A 19733-nucleotide genomic window follows, 5' to 3' on the forward strand; every position below is an offset into this window, starting at 1 on the left:
TGTTCCCCCCTTTACCCCCAACTTGCGGTTTTTATCGGTTTACGGTTATCATTCTTTCACGCGTAGCCGCTAAGGCGCCTGCACATTACATTGCACGTGAAGATCTGGTGAGGGTAAAACGCGATGCAGGCGTACATATCCGCATAAATACACACAGTACACACGGGGTTCACTGAAAAAAAACTTTGATGAGAAAACAACAACAAAAGCAAAACGCAGGGAGTCCACCTATCAGCTCGTTCACACGCCTAGTAGAGTGTTCGTTGACATCGGGTGGTAAAAAAAAAAAACAGCTGCCAGTCGCTCTTTGTGTGCCTTCGCGCTGCGTGGTGTATTGACGCCGTTCTTATAGGTAGGGTGCGACTCTCATTGAGCTAACCTGCTTACTGGAGTCGAGCCAGCATATTGCGTTCCCCGGTGCTTTGGAGTCGGCATACTACGTTATCCATTTTGATCACAAGACTCCTTCGGACATTGTACCGTACTGCAGGTCGCTCCCACGCATCCTGTAACCTTCCCCCCCCCCTCCCAATCGCCACCACTCTATCGACTGGCTTCTGTGACGGAGGGTGGGTGGGGGGGGGCGTAGTATTCGGTTATTTGAGGAGCCACTGTGTCCTTTGAAAAAAAAAAAATCGCTTCTGCTAGCCCCTGTTTAATTTTTTTTCCTGTTCTCATTTTTTCTGTCGTTCTTTTTTGTTGTGGGGGAGGAGCCACCATGAGCGGCGATTCGGCGGCGCCTCACATATCGCCGAAGGTGATACCCGGGTGCAGCAATACTTACAGCAGCGATGGGCTTCCTACCATTCTCTCTAGCCTCGGCAGCTTCGCATACCAGTCAGCGAGCTATGGTGCGCAACAGCTCCTCGCGTGCAGCTCTGCGGTGATCAACGGGGGTGAGGTGATCTTTGTCTACGACATGAACACCATGCTCCTCACACAATCGCTCAGCGGACATAGGGCTTCTGTTACTGCTTTGCTCTGGCGTCGACCCCCGGCGTCCTACCTTCAAGCAGGCCTCTTTTTGTGGAGTGGTGACGCAAGCGGCTCAGTAATGTACTGGGACGTAGCGGAGGGCGTGGCGCTGACTTCTATCCAGACGCCCTGTCATGCCTTTGTCCAGTCTCTGGTGCTTCTCACCGACGACCATTTGCTCGTCGTCACGCAGGAAAGCACCGGCTATGTGTTCAACTCACATCTCGTCGACGACACCCCTCTGCCACCCGGCCTGCTCCCACTACAAGTGCAGCAGAGCACTCTCCTGGGGAGCACTAGCAGACCATCGATCGTGGCCGTTTCTCGACTGAACGACCAACATTGCTGCGCCATCGTGCTGGGCGACCGTCTGCGCATCATTAACGCTATCCAGCTCGATAGCGGCGCAGCCGCGCCTGTGGCCAAGGACCTCCTCTACGAGAGCAGCGATGGTAGCCCCACTGTCATTGACGCCTTTTTCAGCGACGCGCAGGAGGAGATGCTGTTTTTTGCGACACGAAACACCGTAGGGTGTTACGACTGGAGGCTGGGACTGATGCTGAACGAGTCGCTTCTGTGGATGCCGGAGGACGTGGAGTTTCGCCGTATCTTTCATTCGTGCGCGAGTGGTGCGCACATGTGCCCTGCGTCGCTGGGCCAAGAGCCTGCTGCCGCGCCAGGCGATGCGGTCGCCGCACAGCTGCCGATTATGTACTCGCTTGGCACTGATCAGCGACTTCTCGCGTGGTACGTTACCCGACACAACCGCTTTACTAGCGTTTCAACAGATGTGCGGGGAGTGCGAATCAATGCCAAGTTGTGCGTCAATGTTGTTCAGTCGGAGATCGACTCCTCACGGTTCGCGGTGCTGTTCGAGGACGGTGCCATTGCGCACTGGCAGTACATCACGCGGGCCCGGCGGTGGAAATTGCTGGACAGCTGGCTGGCACCCATCGTGAGCCCTCTGACGTTTTGCCCCGTCGGTGATCATCACTGCTGCGTGGCACTGAAGAGTGGCCGTCTTGTCTTGATGGATATTGTGCACAGCATTGCAGTTCGACGGTTCAATCTGGTCTATTCTGGCGGCACGCAGATCGTGTTGCTCTGTGGGTATAAGTGGAAAGACCTCGTCTGGGTGGTGTCGGACCGTGTTCTACAGTACCGTCACCACCACCAGGTCTCGCTGTTTGACACTCGAACAGGAGAGGTTGTACGGATTTTGCGCAAGCCGTCCTCGGTACCAGAGCAGACGCGCATGAAAGAGATCACGATGGACGCCACCACCACCTACGTCTTGCTTACCTACTGGAACGGCACGTTTGAGGTGTGGACAGCGGCGGACAGCCGACTCGTGCACATCCACTCTGGTCTGGGCGTTGCGAACGTGTCGTGGGCACCGTCATCGATGCGGCAATGCTTGAGTGGTGTGCAGGGCACGCCGGAGCTCCTCGCCATTCTTTTTGCGGAGGGCACTCTGTCATTGTGGTCTGTTTATAAGGACCGCGTGTTGGCGAGCCGCGACGCCATTCCTCTCTTCAACCCCAGCGCCGCGGAGGGATCGGTGCGGTCTGGAGTCGTGGGGGGCGGCCTTGTGATGTGGGACGGGTACGGGAACGGCGTCGTGCTGCAGGTGCAGGGAACGCGGCTGGCGGTGCGGCGGCTGCGGGATGCACCGGCCAACTGCGGGGCTGTGGTGTGTCTCTCCGGGCCATCGCCATCGCCGCCGCCGCCGCCGCCGCCCACTCAAGTGACGGGCTCGACGGAGCTCATGGGCTTCTCGTCACCGCGAGCGTTGGCAGCGTCAGGGTCATTGATGCAAGACGAAGAAGCCCACGACATGGCCAGTCCGTCCAGCGGCGGCGCCGCTGATCTTTCTTCGCCATCGACATCCAACTTTAGCGCGACCCGCGCGGTTGCGGTTCTCTTTGAAGGTGGCGTGTTTGGGGTGTGGGACATGGCGACCGGGGCGCGCCTCGCGGTCTCTTCAGCTGGCATGACCGCTGGCATCCGTGCCTTGGCGCTTTACTGGGCCGGCGAGTCGCTCGCTGTGCTGGGGGCTGACGGATCGATCTACGTGCTCGACGCGACCCTGACCGAGATGAACAGTAGCGTGCGGTACCGTGCGCTGCGTCGTCCTATGAAAAACGTCGCCTTTCTTTTCTCTGCTCACCGCACCTACATCCAGGTGGCGCTGGAACTTGGCTGCCCACATTCGGGTCCAGATGACGGCGCTCAGACCGCCTTGCTCCCTAAGGCCTCTGCACCCAGCGCGCTTTTGGAGGCGGTGCCAGTCTCTGCCCGCCCCTGTCGTGGCCCGTTTGGCCAGCTCCTCACTGAGGAGGTGCGTACGTTGCAAGATGAGCTGGAGCTCTACCTTACGACGATGGTGCCGGGTGAGGTTCTGCGGCAGCTGAGGCTCTGCGGCTCCACTGCCGCGACTGTGGTACCGGTGGTCTCTCCCTTGGCGTGGCTGAGACGCGCTGCAGTGGTGGCGGGCTTTTTTGGCCAGATGTCAAAGCAGCGATTCATTCACCTTGCCGCGGACGTGCTGCGCCATTGGTCGCCCTCGACGGTTGCTCAATGTGGAGTTGGGCACGCTCCCTCTGGCGTCTCTTCGCCAGTTGACCCTGCACGGGCAGCCGCCGAATCAGCTGACCAACCGGATGTTTCACCCGACCCTGAGTCGCTTAGTGAAGGCACATTTGGTGCACTACAAACGTACGCGTTCGCCGATGCATACTCGGAAGCGCTTGCCTCTCCGCACGTTGTGCGGCGCAATCGCACTCTGCTGAATGTGCTACGCATCGCTGTGCTGGCGTCGAACGCCCGCAACTACCGAGCTAGTGACGACAGTGTGGTACGACTCGCGCTTGCGCGTGAGTGGCTGCGACTGGGGCACCGCCAGCGTGTCATTGAAGTGCTGCTGGACTCGCCGGCGCACTCCAGCAGCTACAATGAGCTGGCCACCTTGAGCATGGCTGTGGCTGCTTCGGCTGCTGTCAAGTCGTCCTCGGCAGAATCTGCCACCTCGGCGCTGTTCGTCGCATCCGCGAAGCGTGCGTCGGCAATGTTGCTGGCAAGGGGGGATGTGGAGGCAGCCGTCGAGAAGTTAATTCTGGCCGGCGAATATCACAGCGCCTGTGTAACGCTCCAGTCGAAAGGTCGGTGGCGCGACGCTGTGCTGCTCGTCAAGGCGCTGCCGCAACTACAGCAACCCCTGTTGACCGAAGTGGTTCATCGATGGTCAGCGCTCTCCGTCCAGCGCGGCTACCGCCTGCTCAGCGCCGCTCTTCTACTCGCTGGCGGTGGTGCGGTTGCTGGCGAGGCGCAGCCAGCTCCTCTGGAATCTCTGTCCTTGCTGATGGAGTCGCCCCACTACACGGATGTGGCTGGACTATTGGCGCTTGTCTTGGCCCAGTACCACGAGGCCATTCTCGCCTGGCCAGAGACGGCTGCAGCGACATGGTCGGCCGTCTCTTTTGAGCGCTCTTCTGGCTCTTCACCAGCGCAGCCCGCCAGGGCCAGCGTCATGATGGACACTGTGCTGCATGCCCTGGGCGAATACAGCGGTCTCCTGCACACCATTGGGAATATGGCGGCAGAGAAAGTAGTCCTAGGGCATGCTGCAGCGCTGAGGGCATCGATGCGGCAGGCGACCAAGGAGGAAATAGATGAGGGTGAAGCCTAATTGGGGGTCTTCCTGAGCATCCGGGGCAGTGCAGTCATTGTAATGGCGCGAGAAGCGACCTTTCTCTCGCTCCTTTCCAGTGTGCTGAGGAATGATCTGCGGTGTGGTGTCATTCTCGTATGTGTGTGTGTGTGTGTGTGTGTGTGGTGGTTGGGGGAGGGGGGGGAGGGGGGCCGATGAGAGGCGAGAGATACCACACTGCTGGGCAGTGTATTTGATTCGAGCCGATCTGATGGATTTCGATGTCATGCTCCCCTCCGCCCGCTCGATCCGCTGTTGCAAAGACAAGAGCGAGGGAACAGGGCTGAATAAGTTCCTTCTCCTGCTTCCATTGCAGAGAACACCTTAATGGACGTGCTGCAAGAGAGACTTGAGAGATCCCCTTTCTCGAAAGAGTTGACGTGCGATGCTTGCGAACTCCACGCGGGCTTTTCTGCATGATACGCCCCTCACTCTATGGCGTTGTGTACCTTCACGATGCAAACAGGAAGAAAACAGCCGTTTTTTTTCTCCCTTCTCGGCGTCAGATAAGCGCCGCTGTCCTCGACGGTCGAGCTGAACCAGAGATGAACTTGGTCAAAACATGCATGTTGACAAAGATGTACAGTTCACCCTCTGCTTCTCTGCGACTCGTCTCTCCCCTCTTGACTTTCTGTTGTGGGACATGGATGTCCATGCGAGAAGTGCCAGAGGTGCTAGTGGCGCGGCTTCAGGCTCAAGTCCTACGGCCGACCCATTCCTCTGCTGAACTCCTTTCTTTTCTGTAAAGACAGGAAACCTTTTTTTTTTCAGGATTTCCTTCACCGTGGCGCACTGTCTCCAGCTCAAAAGACAACATTTTTTTTTTGGACGTTTGCCCATTGGGCTCTTCGTCTTCCCCGGCTCTTCACCGTGAAGGTGTTTGGGTGAGTGCTGCTGTCGCTGGTCTCTCGTGGTCCTCAGCTCTCACTGCAGGCTGCATCGTGTTCTGCTCGCGTCGAGATGCGGGCGAGGCGCTCTTCCAAGTTCGCTGAGTACCTCTCCACTTATGCCATTCTCGAAGGCGTTGGAATTCACCCAACGACGCTGATTGAGAAACGTGATGCAGCCGTTGGAGTCGGCGTGTACGTGCGCGATGCCTGCGACGCCGGCACCTCCCTCCTCGCGGTCCCCTCTAAACGGATCTGCTCCGAGTCTGTGCTGTCGCGGGTGGGTCTTAAGACCTCCTTTTGCAGCCCGTGGCACTCCGATAGAAACGGGTCGTTGACGGCTTCCCCAGGGCCGCCGTGCGAGGTGCAGGACGGCATCGTTGCCTTTTTAACCGGGACAGCACAGTGGCCAGAGCTAGCGTGGAGGCTTGCCCTTGAGAAGCATCGCAGTGTGTCGCCTCTGTGGGGTTGGTTGCAAAGCCTTCCGTCTATGGAAGAGCTGACTGACCGTAAGAACGCGGCTGAGCGGCAGTGCCGCGTACATCATGCAATGCTGCTGCCCTACTATCTCAAGGGTCGCCGGCGAATCCAGGAAGAGACGTCGGCCGCTTACTCGCAGCTGCGGGACAATAACATTCTACCCTGCTTTGATCATTTTGTATGGGCGGTGGATGTAGTGCTGTCTCGCGGTTTGCTGGTGCCGACGGCGTGGGCGGTCCGTGCAGGTATGCCGAGCAGCAGTTCGAGGGATGATGATTCCGCAAAGGAGGACAGTGACTCGCTGTCTGCATCGTCGGTGGAGTGTGGTGTAGTGCCATTTCTGGACCTTGTCAACGCCCCTGACGCCGTGGGTCGTGCAGTCAACGCAGACATTGAAATGGCCACGTCGCTAGAGTCCCTGCCTCAATTCTTCAAGGACGACCTTGTGGCTGCCGCTGTCGATAAAGGACACAGCGGCAACGATAGGCTTGATGAGGTGGAGCGCTTGTTGAAGTCACACTACTATCTTTGCCTCACCCTGCGGAAACCACTGCGTGCTTCTGAAGAGGTCATTCTGGACTGGCAGGTCCCCGTATTGACGACGGGGGTACTCACCTCTGCTGACGACGCGATTATCAGCCGTTTTCTCAAGTACATGTTTTAGTCGGCGCGTGTGTGGTGTGTCTGGGGGAGGGGGGAGGGCGGTGGTGCCTCTTCTGTGCCGCAGACGCCCATTTGCGGACGAGCGGTTTTGCCTTCCTCTGGCTGATACTCTCTCGCCCTTAGACCCAGTCGACCGCTTCCCCGACGACCTGCCCACCCACTGACAGAGAAGGGCACATCGTATTCACATAATTTCCCACCAGGGGTTCTCATTGAGGTGCCCCCCCTCCCCTCCCCCCTCCTCCTCCCTCTGGCTGCGCCTTTGGTGCGGCAAAGACGAAGAGGAACGAAAAGCGAAGGCGTCGTATACAGTCACACAACCTCTACCGTTGGTTATCCCGTGTGTCGCTGATGTCTCGATGCACCTATTTTAGTGAAGCACGTCGGAACGCTGCTTCGCTTTCCTTGGTACGCACACGAAGGCAGCTGCTGAGGTTTGGTTGGTGGTCTTATGATGATTACTTCTTCCTATGCCACCGCTACCAATGATGACATGGTGCCCCTTCCTGTCTCAGCTACACAGCGCTACGTATCCGCGTAGTGTGACTTCCTGCCTCTGCCGCTCTCACTCTCCCGTGTTCTGTACGTCTCCGATGCATCTCCTTCACCTTCCCCCCCCGCCCCCCCCCCCATGGTCTCGGTTGTGGTCTCTTGGCGAGACTCATCTCTATCAACCGCTTCTGGAGAGAGAGAGAGAGCCCATCGCAGCTGGTGCTCTTAATCCATTCCGTAGCCCTTTTTGGTACCCCGTCGATGAAGACGGGTGAGAGTCATTTTTATCGCCGCCCTCCACGTTGCGAGGCAAAAAAAAAATACAAGCAAACATTTTCTCTGTGTAGTGCGTAGCGCAGGCACCTTCGCGGTTGCACAGCTCAAAGGCTTCTGCTCCCCGTTTTGTTCTCTCTCTCTCTTCGAAAGTAGAGTTACCTCTGAAAAGATCAAATGTCTTTTGCGTATCAGCGCATGAAGATGCGGGCGACTACTGCCGCGGTGGATCACATGCGAAGTTTTTGCGATGGCTGCAACCTTGTCCTCCGCGCCGTCACTCACCCCTTCAGGCGTCTTTCTGAACGCGTGAGGGCAGAGGCGCCGTGGGTGACCACTGTCGTGGCGAGCACCTTAGTAACCGCTCTTCCTCTTATTTTTTATCCGTATGTCAAGAAGTACGTCCTGAATGATGAGCGCGCGGCTGCTGAGGCAGAGCGCGTGCGGCTGTGCCTGCAGAAGGGCATTGACCCCTACCCGTACATGCGGCACAAGGATTTTGTTTACGGCAATTCAGCTCCCGTTTTGGCGAACCAGGAGCAGATTCCAAAGCGGATTGGCTGGGAGTTCAATGCGCTCGAGAATTACTACAAGAGGAAGGAAGAGCTCCGGCACGAGGTGGACGGCAACATTGACGACACAGTGCAGAAGTTGATGGAGCTCAAGAAGGAGCAGCGGGGCGTGTACGACAGCATGCGAGGAAAGCCAGGCAGGGAGCCGAGCAACCTCATCTTCCACAGCCGATCCGAGGTGACACAACTCCCTTCGTAGGCGGGAAAGAAAACGAAGCTGTGCATTATCGACTCACTGGAAATACTTTACACCCACACCCTCACGGCTGTGTGCGCGGGTGGGTGCAAAAACGTCAAGGCTTCATATCCGCTTGTCAGCGGTAGTTTGGTGATTTCTCCTCTCCTCTTCTTGTGGCTGTAGATGAACATCGAAAAAATTTTGAAGTTCACTCACGGCTCTATGCGCTGCTCGGTTGTCCCCTTTGTGGTACAACAGGGGTTGCGATGAGGGAAAAAGGCGGGGGGGGGGGAGACCTTGCCCAAGTCCAGCTGCCTTCCGCTATCGGTGTTTCCACGAATTCCAGGGGGGGGGTAGAGGGGGGAGAGGTACTTTGGGGCCTTGTATCCCATCTTCAAGCAGAGCGACAAATATCGGGTGTGAACAAAGGAAAAAGGGGGTGCGGGTGCGTGGGTGGGGTTGCGCAAAGTCGAGCTGTCAACATTGAGATGAGTGGTGATGGTGTATTTACTCCCCACCCAAACCGTTCTATTTTTGTTTTTGCTGCTGTTTAAAGCTGTTTCGCGCAAGGTGAGCCGTTTACCGAAAGTACACACTTTACCTTCCTTTCTCTTTTCTCTTTTATCCCGTCTCTTGTCCTTCCTATGCTCTCCCTGGAACAAAAAGGACGAGAGGCCAACGGCTTTGCCCAAGGCCTCGCACTGCTTTCCTCACAGCGCAGCAATATAAGGCGCGAACTGGAATTTGGGACAGGTGGACAACAGAGATGAGCGCCGTAGGGTAGTGCGAACTCCTCTCTCTTCCAACACCTTCTCTTTCCCTCCCCTTCCGTTTCTCCTCCTCTACCAAGCATCCACGCGTCACTTGTCCTTTTCCACTCCCTTGATCCCCCTCTCTGCTGTGTTCTCGGCCTCCCTCTTTTCTACTTTTGACGCTCACCATCGCGTTTCTCCTCCGCGCCTCTGTTATCTTGTCGCAGCGCTTGCTCTCTACCTTCATGTACCCCCTTTTCACCCACGCAACTCGTTGACCCTCGCCCTCGACGGCCTGCTCAGCTGCAACGTGGCGCAACGCACTCAGCGACCTGGTGAGGTGCTCCCCCCTCCCGCCCCCCCGACATACAAGACACATTTTGGTTTTGGTGCCTTTCTCACAGCGCATCGGCATAGTGCACCATGTTTCGGTGTATCCGGGCACGCCTGGCGCCTACCACCACCGACGCAGCGGCAAAGCTCCCGGCAGGAAATCCGGTGAACAAGACGTGGTTCCGCCACAATCTGATTATCCGGCGCAAGGGCTCATACCGCTCTCGATGGGGAAACGGCACGGAGGGATACGGCTCCGGCGTACCTCTTAGTGACCAGGTGAAGCTGCACTGTGTGGACAACACAAACTGCAAGCATGTTCGTCTTATTGCCAAAGCGACAGGCGAGCGCTTCGCACACTGCCGCGTTTTCCCTGCTGTGGCTCATCGTGTGTCTGTGCAGCGTTTCAAAGGACGTGGCGGAGGTGGTGAGGTCTCGCGCCACCGCGTTAAGCCCGGGAATATATATTGGGTCTGCCTTTTCACGCGGCGCCAGACGAACACGCGCATGAGTGGCTTGCAGACCAACTTTGACCGAAACACGTGCATTATCATGAATGACCAGCGTGTGCCGTTGGGAACGCGGGTGATGTACTGCGCCGGACGTCACGTGAACCACAAGTACCACCTAAAGGCTGTCGTGCTCGCAAACTTTTTTGTTTGAGTCGATGCTGCTCTTCTCTTGTGCGAATTGGTATCGATTAACACGATTGGGGTTGGGGGTTGGCGGCGTGCATGCTCGCGTGCGTAGTGCTATCACTCGTGTGCTTACTCTTGACCTGCTCTCTCCGGCCCACCATGTAGTTGTTGGGCCGCGATGGCGGCCTCATTAGCCGTTTTTTTTTTGTGTTGGTGCGTATGCACGTTTCTGTGGTTCTGTAAAAATGAAATGTCCCTACGAAACAAAAAGAAATTGTCCCCTTCACGGAGGCGAGGGCGGCGGTGTTTTCTGTCTTTGGCCCCGATTGCGCGTCTGCGAGTCCTCTTGCCACTGTTTTCGTTTTTATCGATAGCCGGCGCACTGCCCAGACATGGAATGACCGACGTTTTTACTCTCGTGCCCTTTTTTTTTTACCCTGTACGCCCCTCAAATGCGCCGTACTTGACGCCAATATTTCTCCTCTCTCTCATTCACTGCTGATGGGAGTCCAGTAGGACACTGCTCTTGTTCACCTCTCTTTCTTTCCCTTCCTTCGCTCTCTTTTTTTTTTTGTGATCGTTGCTTGCTTTTTCGTATCTGTTAGAGTGGAGCGGATCCGCTTAAAAAAAAACTTTACTGACTCGAATCACCCGCCACAAATTTAGCAGTACCTACAGCAGCCACACTAGTGAACGTGTGCGTCCGTCTCTCTCTCTCCCTCTGTGTGTGTGTGTCTGTGTGTGTCTTTGTGGGACCATCTCTGCCCGTTTTCCCCCTAGTTCAGACTTTCTGCAGACCAGAGGCCACACGAGACGACGCTGTCAGCGTTGTGAAGGTCACCCGAACGAAGCAGTCCATCGAGCCAATCACATCCCATCGCGGCAGGTGAATCGAGATGCCGGCCACTGTGATGCAGCTGCCCTCGTCAGACGACGATAGTGATCATGCTCCCCCCTCACCCGATACACAACATGCAGAGGGTGGCGAGGCCAGGAGCACATCGGGGGTATCCTCACCAGAAATTGCCAAGGACAAGGTCAGCGCTGAGGGAGAGGATCAAGCCCAGGAGCGTGAGACCGAATTCAAAGAAGCGCAGCGCCATGTAGATGTCGAGGAATGCTCTCGGCTCAAGGCAGCTGGCAATGAGCTTTTCAAAAAGGGTGACATCTCTGAGGCTCTCGGGCTCTATCGAAAGGCATTATGGTGCGCTCCCATCAAGCCTGCGCCACCGCGCCCCGCCGCCGCCAGCCCGACTAGATCCCCAGAGAAATCCTCGGATCACAACGCCCCTGCAGAAGGCGAAGCCACTGCAGCAGAGTCTAGCGGGGAAGGAGCAGAGACATTGCCGGAGGACACGACGGATTATACCCTTACGGCGCAGGTGTACTGTAACGCTGGCTTGTGTCTCATGAAGCTGGGCGTGGAGGAGGAGGCGGTGCACATGTTCTCGCAGGCCATCCTACACGATGACTCGTATTCAAAGGCCTACGTCCGTCGTGCAGACTGCTACTATAACATGCAGAAGTGGTCCAACGCTTATGGAGACTACGAGTCTTACGAGAAGCTTGGCGGGGTGCTGGATGCGCAAGGTCGCGCTCGCAAGATGGCCGCCAAAGAGAAAGTGGATGAGGAGACGAAGAAGATGCTCGGTGAGCTCAAGAACCTTGGGAATAAAGTGCTCGGCTATTTCGGGTTGTCGACGGATAACTTCAAATTTGATCAAGACCCCAACACGGGTGGGTACTCGATGCGCTTCGAGCGGTAGAGGCGTATGAAGCGCATTTCTTTTTCTTCTTTTGGGGGGCCCAACATGTCTACTCTGTCCGTCAGCACGTGAGAGCACCACAACCTTCTGCATCCTCTCCTTTGTGTTGCGCAGAGCAGCGGCGCGCAAACGTACCAGCAGTGGCCGACCGCACTTATTCTCATGACTGCCTCCTGCCACAAACTCCATCGGCCCCCTCGCTCGCATGTTGACCCACAGAGGCTGCCCCTACACCAGTCGTTGTGTATTGCATCCCTCGAGGTGGTGCAGGCCCCTCTCGCTAGTAGGCGGCGAGGGCTTGGCAAGAAGTCTTTCAGTCACACCGACGCAATGCCCAACATGTGAGGGGTTAACGTCTGCTTCCTGCCGCCAAGCTGGCACGACAACGCCGCTCAGAGCCTCGGCGTAGACCTTGAGTAAGCGTTACTTCGCTTGGAGCTCTTGACGTCATACGGGTGTCGTTCACCCTGTTCTCAACAGAAGCGCTCGAGGGGGCGGGGCGGGGGGCTGGGGAGTTGTTGGCAGGGCAGCAAAATGGGGCCCCCGTGACCGTTGCACCACAGAATGGAAGCTGGTCCGCCTTTTCCAGCTTCCCGGATTAGTGAAAGAGAGGCAAAGAAGAAGAGAGGACACCGTGTCCACTCCTCACCGATCACCGATCACCACCACCACTACCAACACACACGCACCCACACATGCATGCATACACATACACATTTGGGCTGGGTTTGGGGGGTGGGAGTGCAGACGGGGTGCCGGTTCACTTCGAGGATATTTTGCGCTTCAGCAGTTTTGGTATATATATTTTTCTTTTATTGTTTGATGTTTTTTGCTGCATCTCCGTGCCCCCCCCCCTCCCTTCCCCCTTTTTTTTTCTGCCCTGTCCTTTTTCAGTACAGCACGCCGCTTCTTTCTCTGTAGCTGCCCACGAGCGAGAGGTCGGGTTCTACGGCAGTGAATGAAGCTGACAGTATAACAGTCGATCAAGAGGGGCCGAGAAGGACGTGAAGGTGTGTTGGGCGTGTGTGTCTGTCCGTGTTGGGTTTGTGTCTGGTTCCCCCCTTTTCACCTCTAATCTACATGGACACACAAAACACACCAGCGCACGCCAGGTGCGTGATTTCTTGCTTCGTGGGACGTTGACGTCTGCACATCATGCGAGGACATGGTTTTGTTGTTTGGTCTCTATAACGCTGATGCTTTGTTGAAGATGTGTGCTCACGTATGCGCAGACGTGTACAGAGAAGCACCACGCTCCTTCGAGTTTCTCTCGAGCTCTCTCTCGGCAACTTTCTCGCCTCGTTCTCCATTTCTGATGTAACAGGCTGTATGTCATCCATACCCCGGAGGTGCACCTCCGCTGCGTTGAAGTATTGGAGGGCTCGGTTTTACAACGCCGACGTTGAAGGCGACCTATACCCCCGTATGGCATAGTCCCTTTCGGGTTTATCTTCGTTCAACTGTTTTTACCTCTTTTTCGTGAACCAAAAATTCAAGGCGGAGACACGCTCTTCGCTACATTATCATGGCAGTGGCACCGCAGGTGTCCCAGAGGCAAGAGGCACTGAAGCACCCCAAGAGCCTGCCGTACAACGTGCTTGCTGGTATGCTTCCCGACATTCAAGAGCAGCTCCAACAGGAGCGTCGTGCCTTTTGCCAGGAGAAAAAAGAATTCGAGCACCTGCAGCTGCGGCTGGCCCAGCTTGACAAAAAATTGGAGGTTGCCCAGAGGCAGCAGGAGCAGCACCGCCAGCATGCTGTACAAAGCGCTTACGCCGCGGCGCGTACGTCCCGGTTATCGCGGGTGGCTCAATGCCGAAGACGGGAGTATGAAGAGGCCATTATGCGGACTGCCAATGAGATCCGGCAGATTCGCCGCAGCAGCCGCGACGGGGCTTTTTTTCGAAAGTCGTCGTCGGCGATCTCTCCCGGCACGGATGTCTCATCATCTTACTCATCTGCGCAGCCTCACATGAGCGTTGTCGCTGAGGCGGCGGTGCGGACGATTTCTGCGCCGGAGTTGAGTCGAGCTGCTGCTGCCGCGAGGGAAGTGAATGAGGAGCAGCAGCAGTCGGCACTCGTGCATGCGCTGGAAATTCGTGTAGCGCAAGTGGAGCGCGAGAATCGGATACTGCAGAGCCACATCGACGTTTTGAATCGTGGCGACGCCTCCTCAGTGAAGCTTTATCACGATCTAGAGTCCCATTATCCTTTGTTGTGTACGTAAGGGAAGGGGAAAGGGGGAGGAGCCCGTGGTCCGACTTTGTGGACCTCTCTGGCGTTTTCGCTCATGCATTTTTTTTTCTCTCTTCCCCCCTCTCTCTCTCTGTGTGTGTGTGTGTGTGCATGCGCTGTCTTTAGTCTCTTCCCGCAGCCGCATTGGGGCCTTCTTTTGTCCGGAGTGGGAGGGGGCGGCGTAGAGGGGAAGGGAGAACATAGTCAGGCAATGGATACCATTTGCGTTCCCCCCTCCCCCCTCCTCTTGCTCCACCTTCTGTGGAGTCGCTAGAGAATATTGTTTGCATCCAGAGAAAAGAAAAAAAAAACAGCAAAAAAGGAGAACTTTATTGCAGAATGAAACCACGGGGAGCCTATCTACCAAAATCTGTGTCCCCCTTACCCACCCACCCTCCCTCCCTCCCTCCACCCCATGCCTTGACCACTTTCTCTTTTTTTTCTACTCAACTACGCACTTGCCATCAGAGTAATGCGCTTGCTTGGAACTGTGAAATCGTGCGACAATCTCCTTAGGCGCTGAGGCTTTCATCCCGCACATAAAATGAAAAAGGGAAAGCGGTGTTAGTCCAATAAGCACGCCCGCACGCACACGCAGCTGCAGCATCGAACACGTAGAACCAACTAAAAGAGTAGCAGAGGACTGTGGCAGAAACTGCGGGTGAGGGGAGGGAGGGAGGGAGGAAGGAGGGGAAAAAAAAGAAGTCTGTTGCTGCTCTGCTACCACTACATCCGCAATACGGCATGTCGCAGCTCAGCGACTATCCCCAGAAGGAGTCGGTGGCCATTTCCGAGCTCTTCGCGCGATACCTCAAAGCCAACAATTTGGCGGACCAGCTGGCCATCACTCGCGACAATCCTTTGCTGTTTACCGACGATATCGTAGCGGCGCTCAAGGATGCACGGGTGCAGATCGACGACACGCTTCGGGAGGTCAGGGAAACGTGCCGAATGATCGATGCTGTATCTGGAAACCTCGAGTACATGGGGACAGGGGTAGCACTTCAGCCCAGCGAGTCCAAAGCTCTTTTGGAAGAGGATACAGTTTTCAACAACTTCGCTACTCACTTGGCCAGTCTCCTGAGAGCACGGGAGAAGGCGGGGTCTGCGGCAGTATCGACAAACCCTTTTCGTTTGTCTGCCAGTCCATTTTCGGGCGATATGGCCGCATCGCGGTCGAACTCGCCTGGTGCATGGTTCACGCAGCCGGCCCTGGTTTTCAATATTCTGTCGTTCCTCTCGGCAGAGGAAATCCTCATGGAGGCTGAAAACGTGTGCTCAAGTTGGCAGATGTGGCTCTTTCAAGCAGACATGTCCCGCTTTTTCTGGGTCGGCTGCGTACAGCGCGAGTTTCTACCGCGGCTACAGCCGTTGCTGGAGAGCGTCGGGGACGATCTTTACGAGAGCGACTGGCGGTCGTTTGCGATGCTGTGTGTGGCAGAGGCTGAACAGGCGAAAGAGGCGGAGGGGGGCGGATGAGAGGGGCGAAGAGGATCTGTGAGGCCTCATGCATGTTCTCCCCCACACTTTAAGAGTATCACCCCAAACTTTCAAGGCTGTGCTCTTCGATCAGTCGCTCGGCCCTCCCCCCCCCCTCCTGTGCCGTGGTCGCTCGTGCAAAGGGAAGGCACGTTAAAGATGACATGGCCTGTTCACCCCCCCCTCCCCCCCCCCCCCCACGTAGATGGACAATGTAGAGGCAAGACAAGCGCGCGCCTGCTCGTTCTGTTCCTCCGTCTAATTCTGCAACACGCGGGTAGAGAGAGTGGGGCGGGTGGGGGAGAAGGCGCAACGATATATTGAGGCGGGGAGTCTACGACAATCGAGGAAACATATACGTGCCTGAAGGAGGTCACCTCACCCCTTACACGGGGGCTTTGCTCGCCCATGGTACATGCCATCTAGCCATACATTTATTAGCTAGAGGCGTTTTCAGACGCATACGCACGCACGCACGTACGCACGTACACATCACTTACTTCCTCGTCTCATCCCCCCTCCTCCCTCCCTTTCCTCATCTCCGCTCTGCCCCATCAGCCCAGTTTGACAACTGGACTCTAAAGGGATGCTCTCAGAGTTCCTTAGCCAGCTGCTGGCGGAGCTCGTTGGCACATTTCTGTTGGTGCTGACGATCACATTGGCCTCCGTCGGAGTCAGTCAGCTGGCACCAATTCCCATTGGTTTCATGCTCGCGGCGATGTGCTTCACGTTTGGCTACATCAGTGGCGCTCACTTTAACCCGGCCATTTCCTTTGCTGTGTTTCTCAACCGCCAAATGACGCTGCGACGAACCGTGATGTATATTTTGGTGCAGCTGTGCGGCTCATTTGCCGCCTCGCTCTACGCATCCGCGATCATTGGCCTCAATATCCCAACGCCAGTGCCAAATGGTGATTTGGTGAACATCTGGCAAGCACTGCTGTGTGAGCTTGTGTACACATTTGCTCTTACTTCAGTTGTGCTGCACGTTTGTTTCTCTCGTCAGCGCTCGAATGACTTTTACGGCCTCGCCATTGGCATGACACTCACAGCAGCCGGCTTCTCGGTTGGTGGGTTCACCGGCGGTGCCTTCAACCCAGCAGTTGCGACAGGAACGCAGGTGGTGTCGTGCGTGTACAAAAATTGTGAGCCTCTCCGCAGTTTCTGGGTTTACTGGGTCGCTCCCTTCGGTGGGGCCTTCATGGCCAGTATTCTTTACCAGTTACTGGATACTCAGGAGCGTGCGCCGGTGATGATCGGTAAGGAGGCGGTTTACTGAGACGGCCGAGGTCTCTCTCTCTCTCTTTGTTGTGAGTGTGTGGGATCGGGTGGATCGTTTCAACGCGTCATGGTAAGTATTGCTGCACGTATGGTGGGGATGGCCCTCTTTTTCTCTGACTGTTTTGCATGTCTGTGGATCAGCGCAAGAGAGTGATCCCTGCCCTGCGCCTTCATGCCACGGCCAGAAACACACTTAAATCCCCTCCCCCCCCTTTCACCCCGCAGAGGCGACCAAGCGGTGCATCAACGTGTATTTTTTGTAAGTGCAGGTGCATGCTTTGTTTTCTTTTGCCGTTTTCAGTTGAGCACACAGCCGGTGCATGCTCTTCTTTGCTGAATTATTTAGGGTATGCCGGGTGTCGACGGACACCTCAGCGCGGGTTATCAAGAGTCCACTACCCCACTCTATCGAGAAGCCCCACCCCACCCCCCTCCCCCCTCCCTCAAATCGACGTGTGTCTCTCTGACCATTCCAAACCACTTTTGGTGAAAACCGTCTCCAGCACACCCGTATGACGTCAAGAGCTCCAAGCGAAGTAACGCTTACTCAAGGTCTACGCCGAGGCTCTGAGCGGCGTTGTCGTGCCAGCTTGGCGGCAGAAAGCAGACGTTAACCCCTCACATGTTGGGCATTGTGTCGGTGTGACTGAAAGACTTCTTGCCAAGCCCTCGCCGCCTACTAGCGAGAGGGGCCTGCACCACCTCGAGGGATGCAATACACAACGACTGGTGTAGGGGCAGCCTCTGTGGGTCAACATGCGAGCGAGGGGCCGGTGGAGTTTGTGGCAGGAGACAGTCATGAGAATAAGTGCGGTCGGCCACTGCTGGCACGTTTGCGCGCCGCTGCTCCGCGCAACACAAAGGAGTGGAGGCAGAAGGTTGTGGTGCTCTCACGTGCTGACGGACAGAGTAGACATGTTGGGCCCCCCAAAAGAAGAAAAATAGAATAGTGTCGTTGAGCATATCCGAGCATCCACTCTTTATTATCTCTCTTTTGTGTGTGCGTGTGTGCGAGCGTTTGTGCTCGCGGATATGTGTAGCCGTGGCTCTCACCAATCGAAGATTTTCGCTCACTAAAATACTCCTTGGTTAAGAAGAGAGAGGCCTTGTGCGCTTTGTGTGGGGAATGATAGAGACACGGGTACCTGTGTTTTGACAACGTCTTCGATGCCGCAGATCTAAAATTTTCCTGGTACTGGCATGCCTTACAACGCAAATCGAAATACAGCTGTGTGTGTGTGTGTGTGCGTGTGCAGATACTTCTTCAGAGATGCTCGTCTCGGTTTGACCGCCACTGTCAGAAGGAGGGGGGAAGGAACAAAGGAGGTGTGAGGAGCTATCACGCTGTCATGTCTCTTTGAAATGTCGTGATGACGGCTATGTGTCGCTCCCCCCCCTAGCGCGATGTCTACTGTCTCAACGCCATCACGCGTGTCAGAGTTCTCTGTGGATGATCCTTGTTGAGGAGCTGTTGCGGTGCCGATCTCCGCCCTGTCATGCACCACGAATCGCGTGCGTCTTGCTTTTTCGCTTCCTCGCTTCCTCTCTTCCACTCATTTCTTTTTATTCATCTCCCCCCCGGTCTCCCTCTACACTTTATTCTTCTCTGTGTCTCGTGCTCATCCTGCTCTGCCTCGCTCTCTCGCACGGTCGAGGAGTGGAATTGGTGAAACTAAAGTAAAAGGGAAAGCAAAGGAGCCGCCGCGTATACCATCACCCGTGCACCACGCCGATCTGCTCCCCTGCAGCTACACGCATGCAATATACTCCTACTAAAACCTATAAGACGATTGAATACTTGGCAGACGTCTTTCCTGTTCGGGATCGGCGGCGACGTTTATCTCCCTGCAAAGATTAATTATAGCTGCTAGGATCGCTTTTGCACATCTTGGTCTTTCTGTGGCTTCTGTGTCGGTTCGTCTCTGAAGGCGACGCATCTTTATCTCCCTCCACCACCTTTTTTTTCTCGCCGGGGTGGCGCTGGTGTCGATAGTATATCTACTGGAACTCCAATACAAGACGGGGACGTCTGTTTTTTTTTTCTTTTGGGGCCGGGGTATTGGTCAACGCTTCAGCAGTGTCACGCGCACTGGCAATATGGCGGAGAGTATACCAATGAAGGTGCTGTTCGATGCACTGCATCTGAAGGTTTCCATAGAGGTCGCTACAGGGGAAGTATATCACGGCATCGTAGAGGAGCTGCAGAACAACATGAACGTGTTGCTCAAAGAGGCTACCAAGACTTCACGAGGCGGCAAAGAGACGAAGATGGACTCTGTTTTTGTGAGGGGCTCGAATATCGTTTTCTTTCAATTGCCGGATGCCCTACAGACCAGCCCGGCCTTGCTCCGTGCAGGCGAGATCGTATCCAAGGCAAAGGACACGCGTGGCGACGGAAAGGGGTTTGGCGCGTCGCGCAAGCGTGCCCGCAACTCCTAAGGTCGCACCACAGACACAAGCATGCACACAACGCCGTTTCAGTTCTGCACTAGCGCACACCCACCTTCTGGTGGTCGATGAGAAGTGGAGGTGGATTGGTCGGAGGTCGTGCGGTGTGGCGTGTAGCAGGTACCTCATTTTCTTTTTGGTTGTCGCCTGCTCCCTGGATACCCGCGTGTGCGTCTGTATCCACGTGTACGTGTGTCTCTTGGTGTGCAGGCGTGGTTAGTGTAGTGGTTCGCGCTCTTGTTTTGAAGGTGACGTTGTGGGTGGTGTTGGCGGGGGGGGGGGAGGGGGACTCTATCGGAGTCCCGTGTTTATTGTTTTTTTTTATCCTAAAGCCAAAAAGTGAAGTGGGAAAGCACAGAATGGCCAAGAAGACTACACACGAGTGCAAACGTACACAATCAAAACAAATGTGTGGTCGAAGGACACTTTGACACACAAACAATGACAGCGTAGGCTGGATTTCCTCTATCCAGAGGGAGGGAGGGAGGGGGGGGGATATGGACCCACCTCACCTCACGTCTGATGGTTCTTGGAGGCGACTTGTGCCGCTTTCGTTTCCGTTGGAGGCTACT

General features: G+C 55.9%; 9 protein-coding genes across 9 annotated transcripts; all 9 read left to right on the forward strand.

Moving 5' to 3' along the window:
* Window positions 1–718: 718 nt before the first annotated feature.
* JKF63_01943 (uncharacterized protein) lies at window positions 719–4663 on the forward strand (the record flags this gene model as incomplete). The annotated part of the gene is made up of 1 exon (XM_067897986.1): window positions 719–4663. The coding sequence occupies one exon, from the start codon at window positions 719–721 to the stop codon at window positions 4661–4663; it is 3945 nt and encodes a 1314-aa protein (XP_067754143.1).
* Window positions 4664–5644: 981 nt separating this feature from the next.
* On the forward strand, window positions 5645–6715 carry JKF63_01944 (uncharacterized protein; the record flags this gene model as incomplete). The annotated part of the gene is made up of 1 exon (XM_067897987.1): window positions 5645–6715. One exon carries the CDS (start codon window positions 5645–5647, stop codon window positions 6713–6715), a length of 1071 nt encoding a protein of 356 aa, XP_067754144.1.
* Window positions 6716–7656: 941 nt separating this feature from the next.
* Window positions 7657–8250, forward strand: JKF63_01945 (uncharacterized protein; the record flags this gene model as incomplete). Its single annotated transcript, XM_067897988.1, has 1 exon — window positions 7657–8250. The coding sequence occupies one exon, from the start codon at window positions 7657–7659 to the stop codon at window positions 8248–8250; it is 594 nt and encodes a 197-aa protein (XP_067754145.1).
* A 1154-nt stretch (window positions 8251–9404) lies between these two features.
* Window positions 9405–9977, forward strand: JKF63_01946 (uncharacterized protein; the record flags this gene model as incomplete). Its single annotated transcript, XM_067897989.1, has 1 exon — window positions 9405–9977. The coding sequence occupies one exon, from the start codon at window positions 9405–9407 to the stop codon at window positions 9975–9977; it is 573 nt and encodes a 190-aa protein (XP_067754146.1).
* An 871-nt stretch (window positions 9978–10848) lies between these two features.
* JKF63_01947 (uncharacterized protein) lies at window positions 10849–11718 on the forward strand (the record flags this gene model as incomplete). The annotated part of the gene is made up of 1 exon (XM_067897990.1): window positions 10849–11718. The coding sequence occupies one exon, from the start codon at window positions 10849–10851 to the stop codon at window positions 11716–11718; it is 870 nt and encodes a 289-aa protein (XP_067754147.1).
* Window positions 11719–13243: 1525 nt separating this feature from the next.
* JKF63_01948 (uncharacterized protein) lies at window positions 13244–13945 on the forward strand (the record flags this gene model as incomplete). The annotated part of the gene is made up of 1 exon (XM_067897991.1): window positions 13244–13945. The coding sequence occupies one exon, from the start codon at window positions 13244–13246 to the stop codon at window positions 13943–13945; it is 702 nt and encodes a 233-aa protein (XP_067754148.1).
* Window positions 13946–14697: 752 nt separating this feature from the next.
* JKF63_01949 (uncharacterized protein) lies at window positions 14698–15432 on the forward strand (the record flags this gene model as incomplete). The annotated part of the gene is made up of 1 exon (XM_067897992.1): window positions 14698–15432. The coding sequence occupies one exon, from the start codon at window positions 14698–14700 to the stop codon at window positions 15430–15432; it is 735 nt and encodes a 244-aa protein (XP_067754149.1).
* Window positions 15433–16018: 586 nt separating this feature from the next.
* Window positions 16019–16711, forward strand: JKF63_01950 (uncharacterized protein; the record flags this gene model as incomplete). Its single annotated transcript, XM_067897993.1, has 1 exon — window positions 16019–16711. The coding sequence occupies one exon, from the start codon at window positions 16019–16021 to the stop codon at window positions 16709–16711; it is 693 nt and encodes a 230-aa protein (XP_067754150.1).
* Window positions 16712–18810: 2099 nt separating this feature from the next.
* JKF63_01951 (uncharacterized protein) lies at window positions 18811–19152 on the forward strand (the record flags this gene model as incomplete). Its single annotated transcript, XM_067897994.1, has 1 exon — window positions 18811–19152. The coding sequence occupies one exon, from the start codon at window positions 18811–18813 to the stop codon at window positions 19150–19152; it is 342 nt and encodes a 113-aa protein (XP_067754151.1).
* Between the last annotated feature and the right edge of the window lie 581 nt (window positions 19153–19733).

Source organism: Porcisia hertigi, chromosome 34 (genome assembly GCF_017918235.1).
Source record: "Porcisia hertigi strain C119 chromosome 34, whole genome shotgun sequence".
Taxonomy (NCBI): domain Eukaryota; phylum Euglenozoa; class Kinetoplastea; order Trypanosomatida; family Trypanosomatidae; genus Porcisia; species Porcisia hertigi.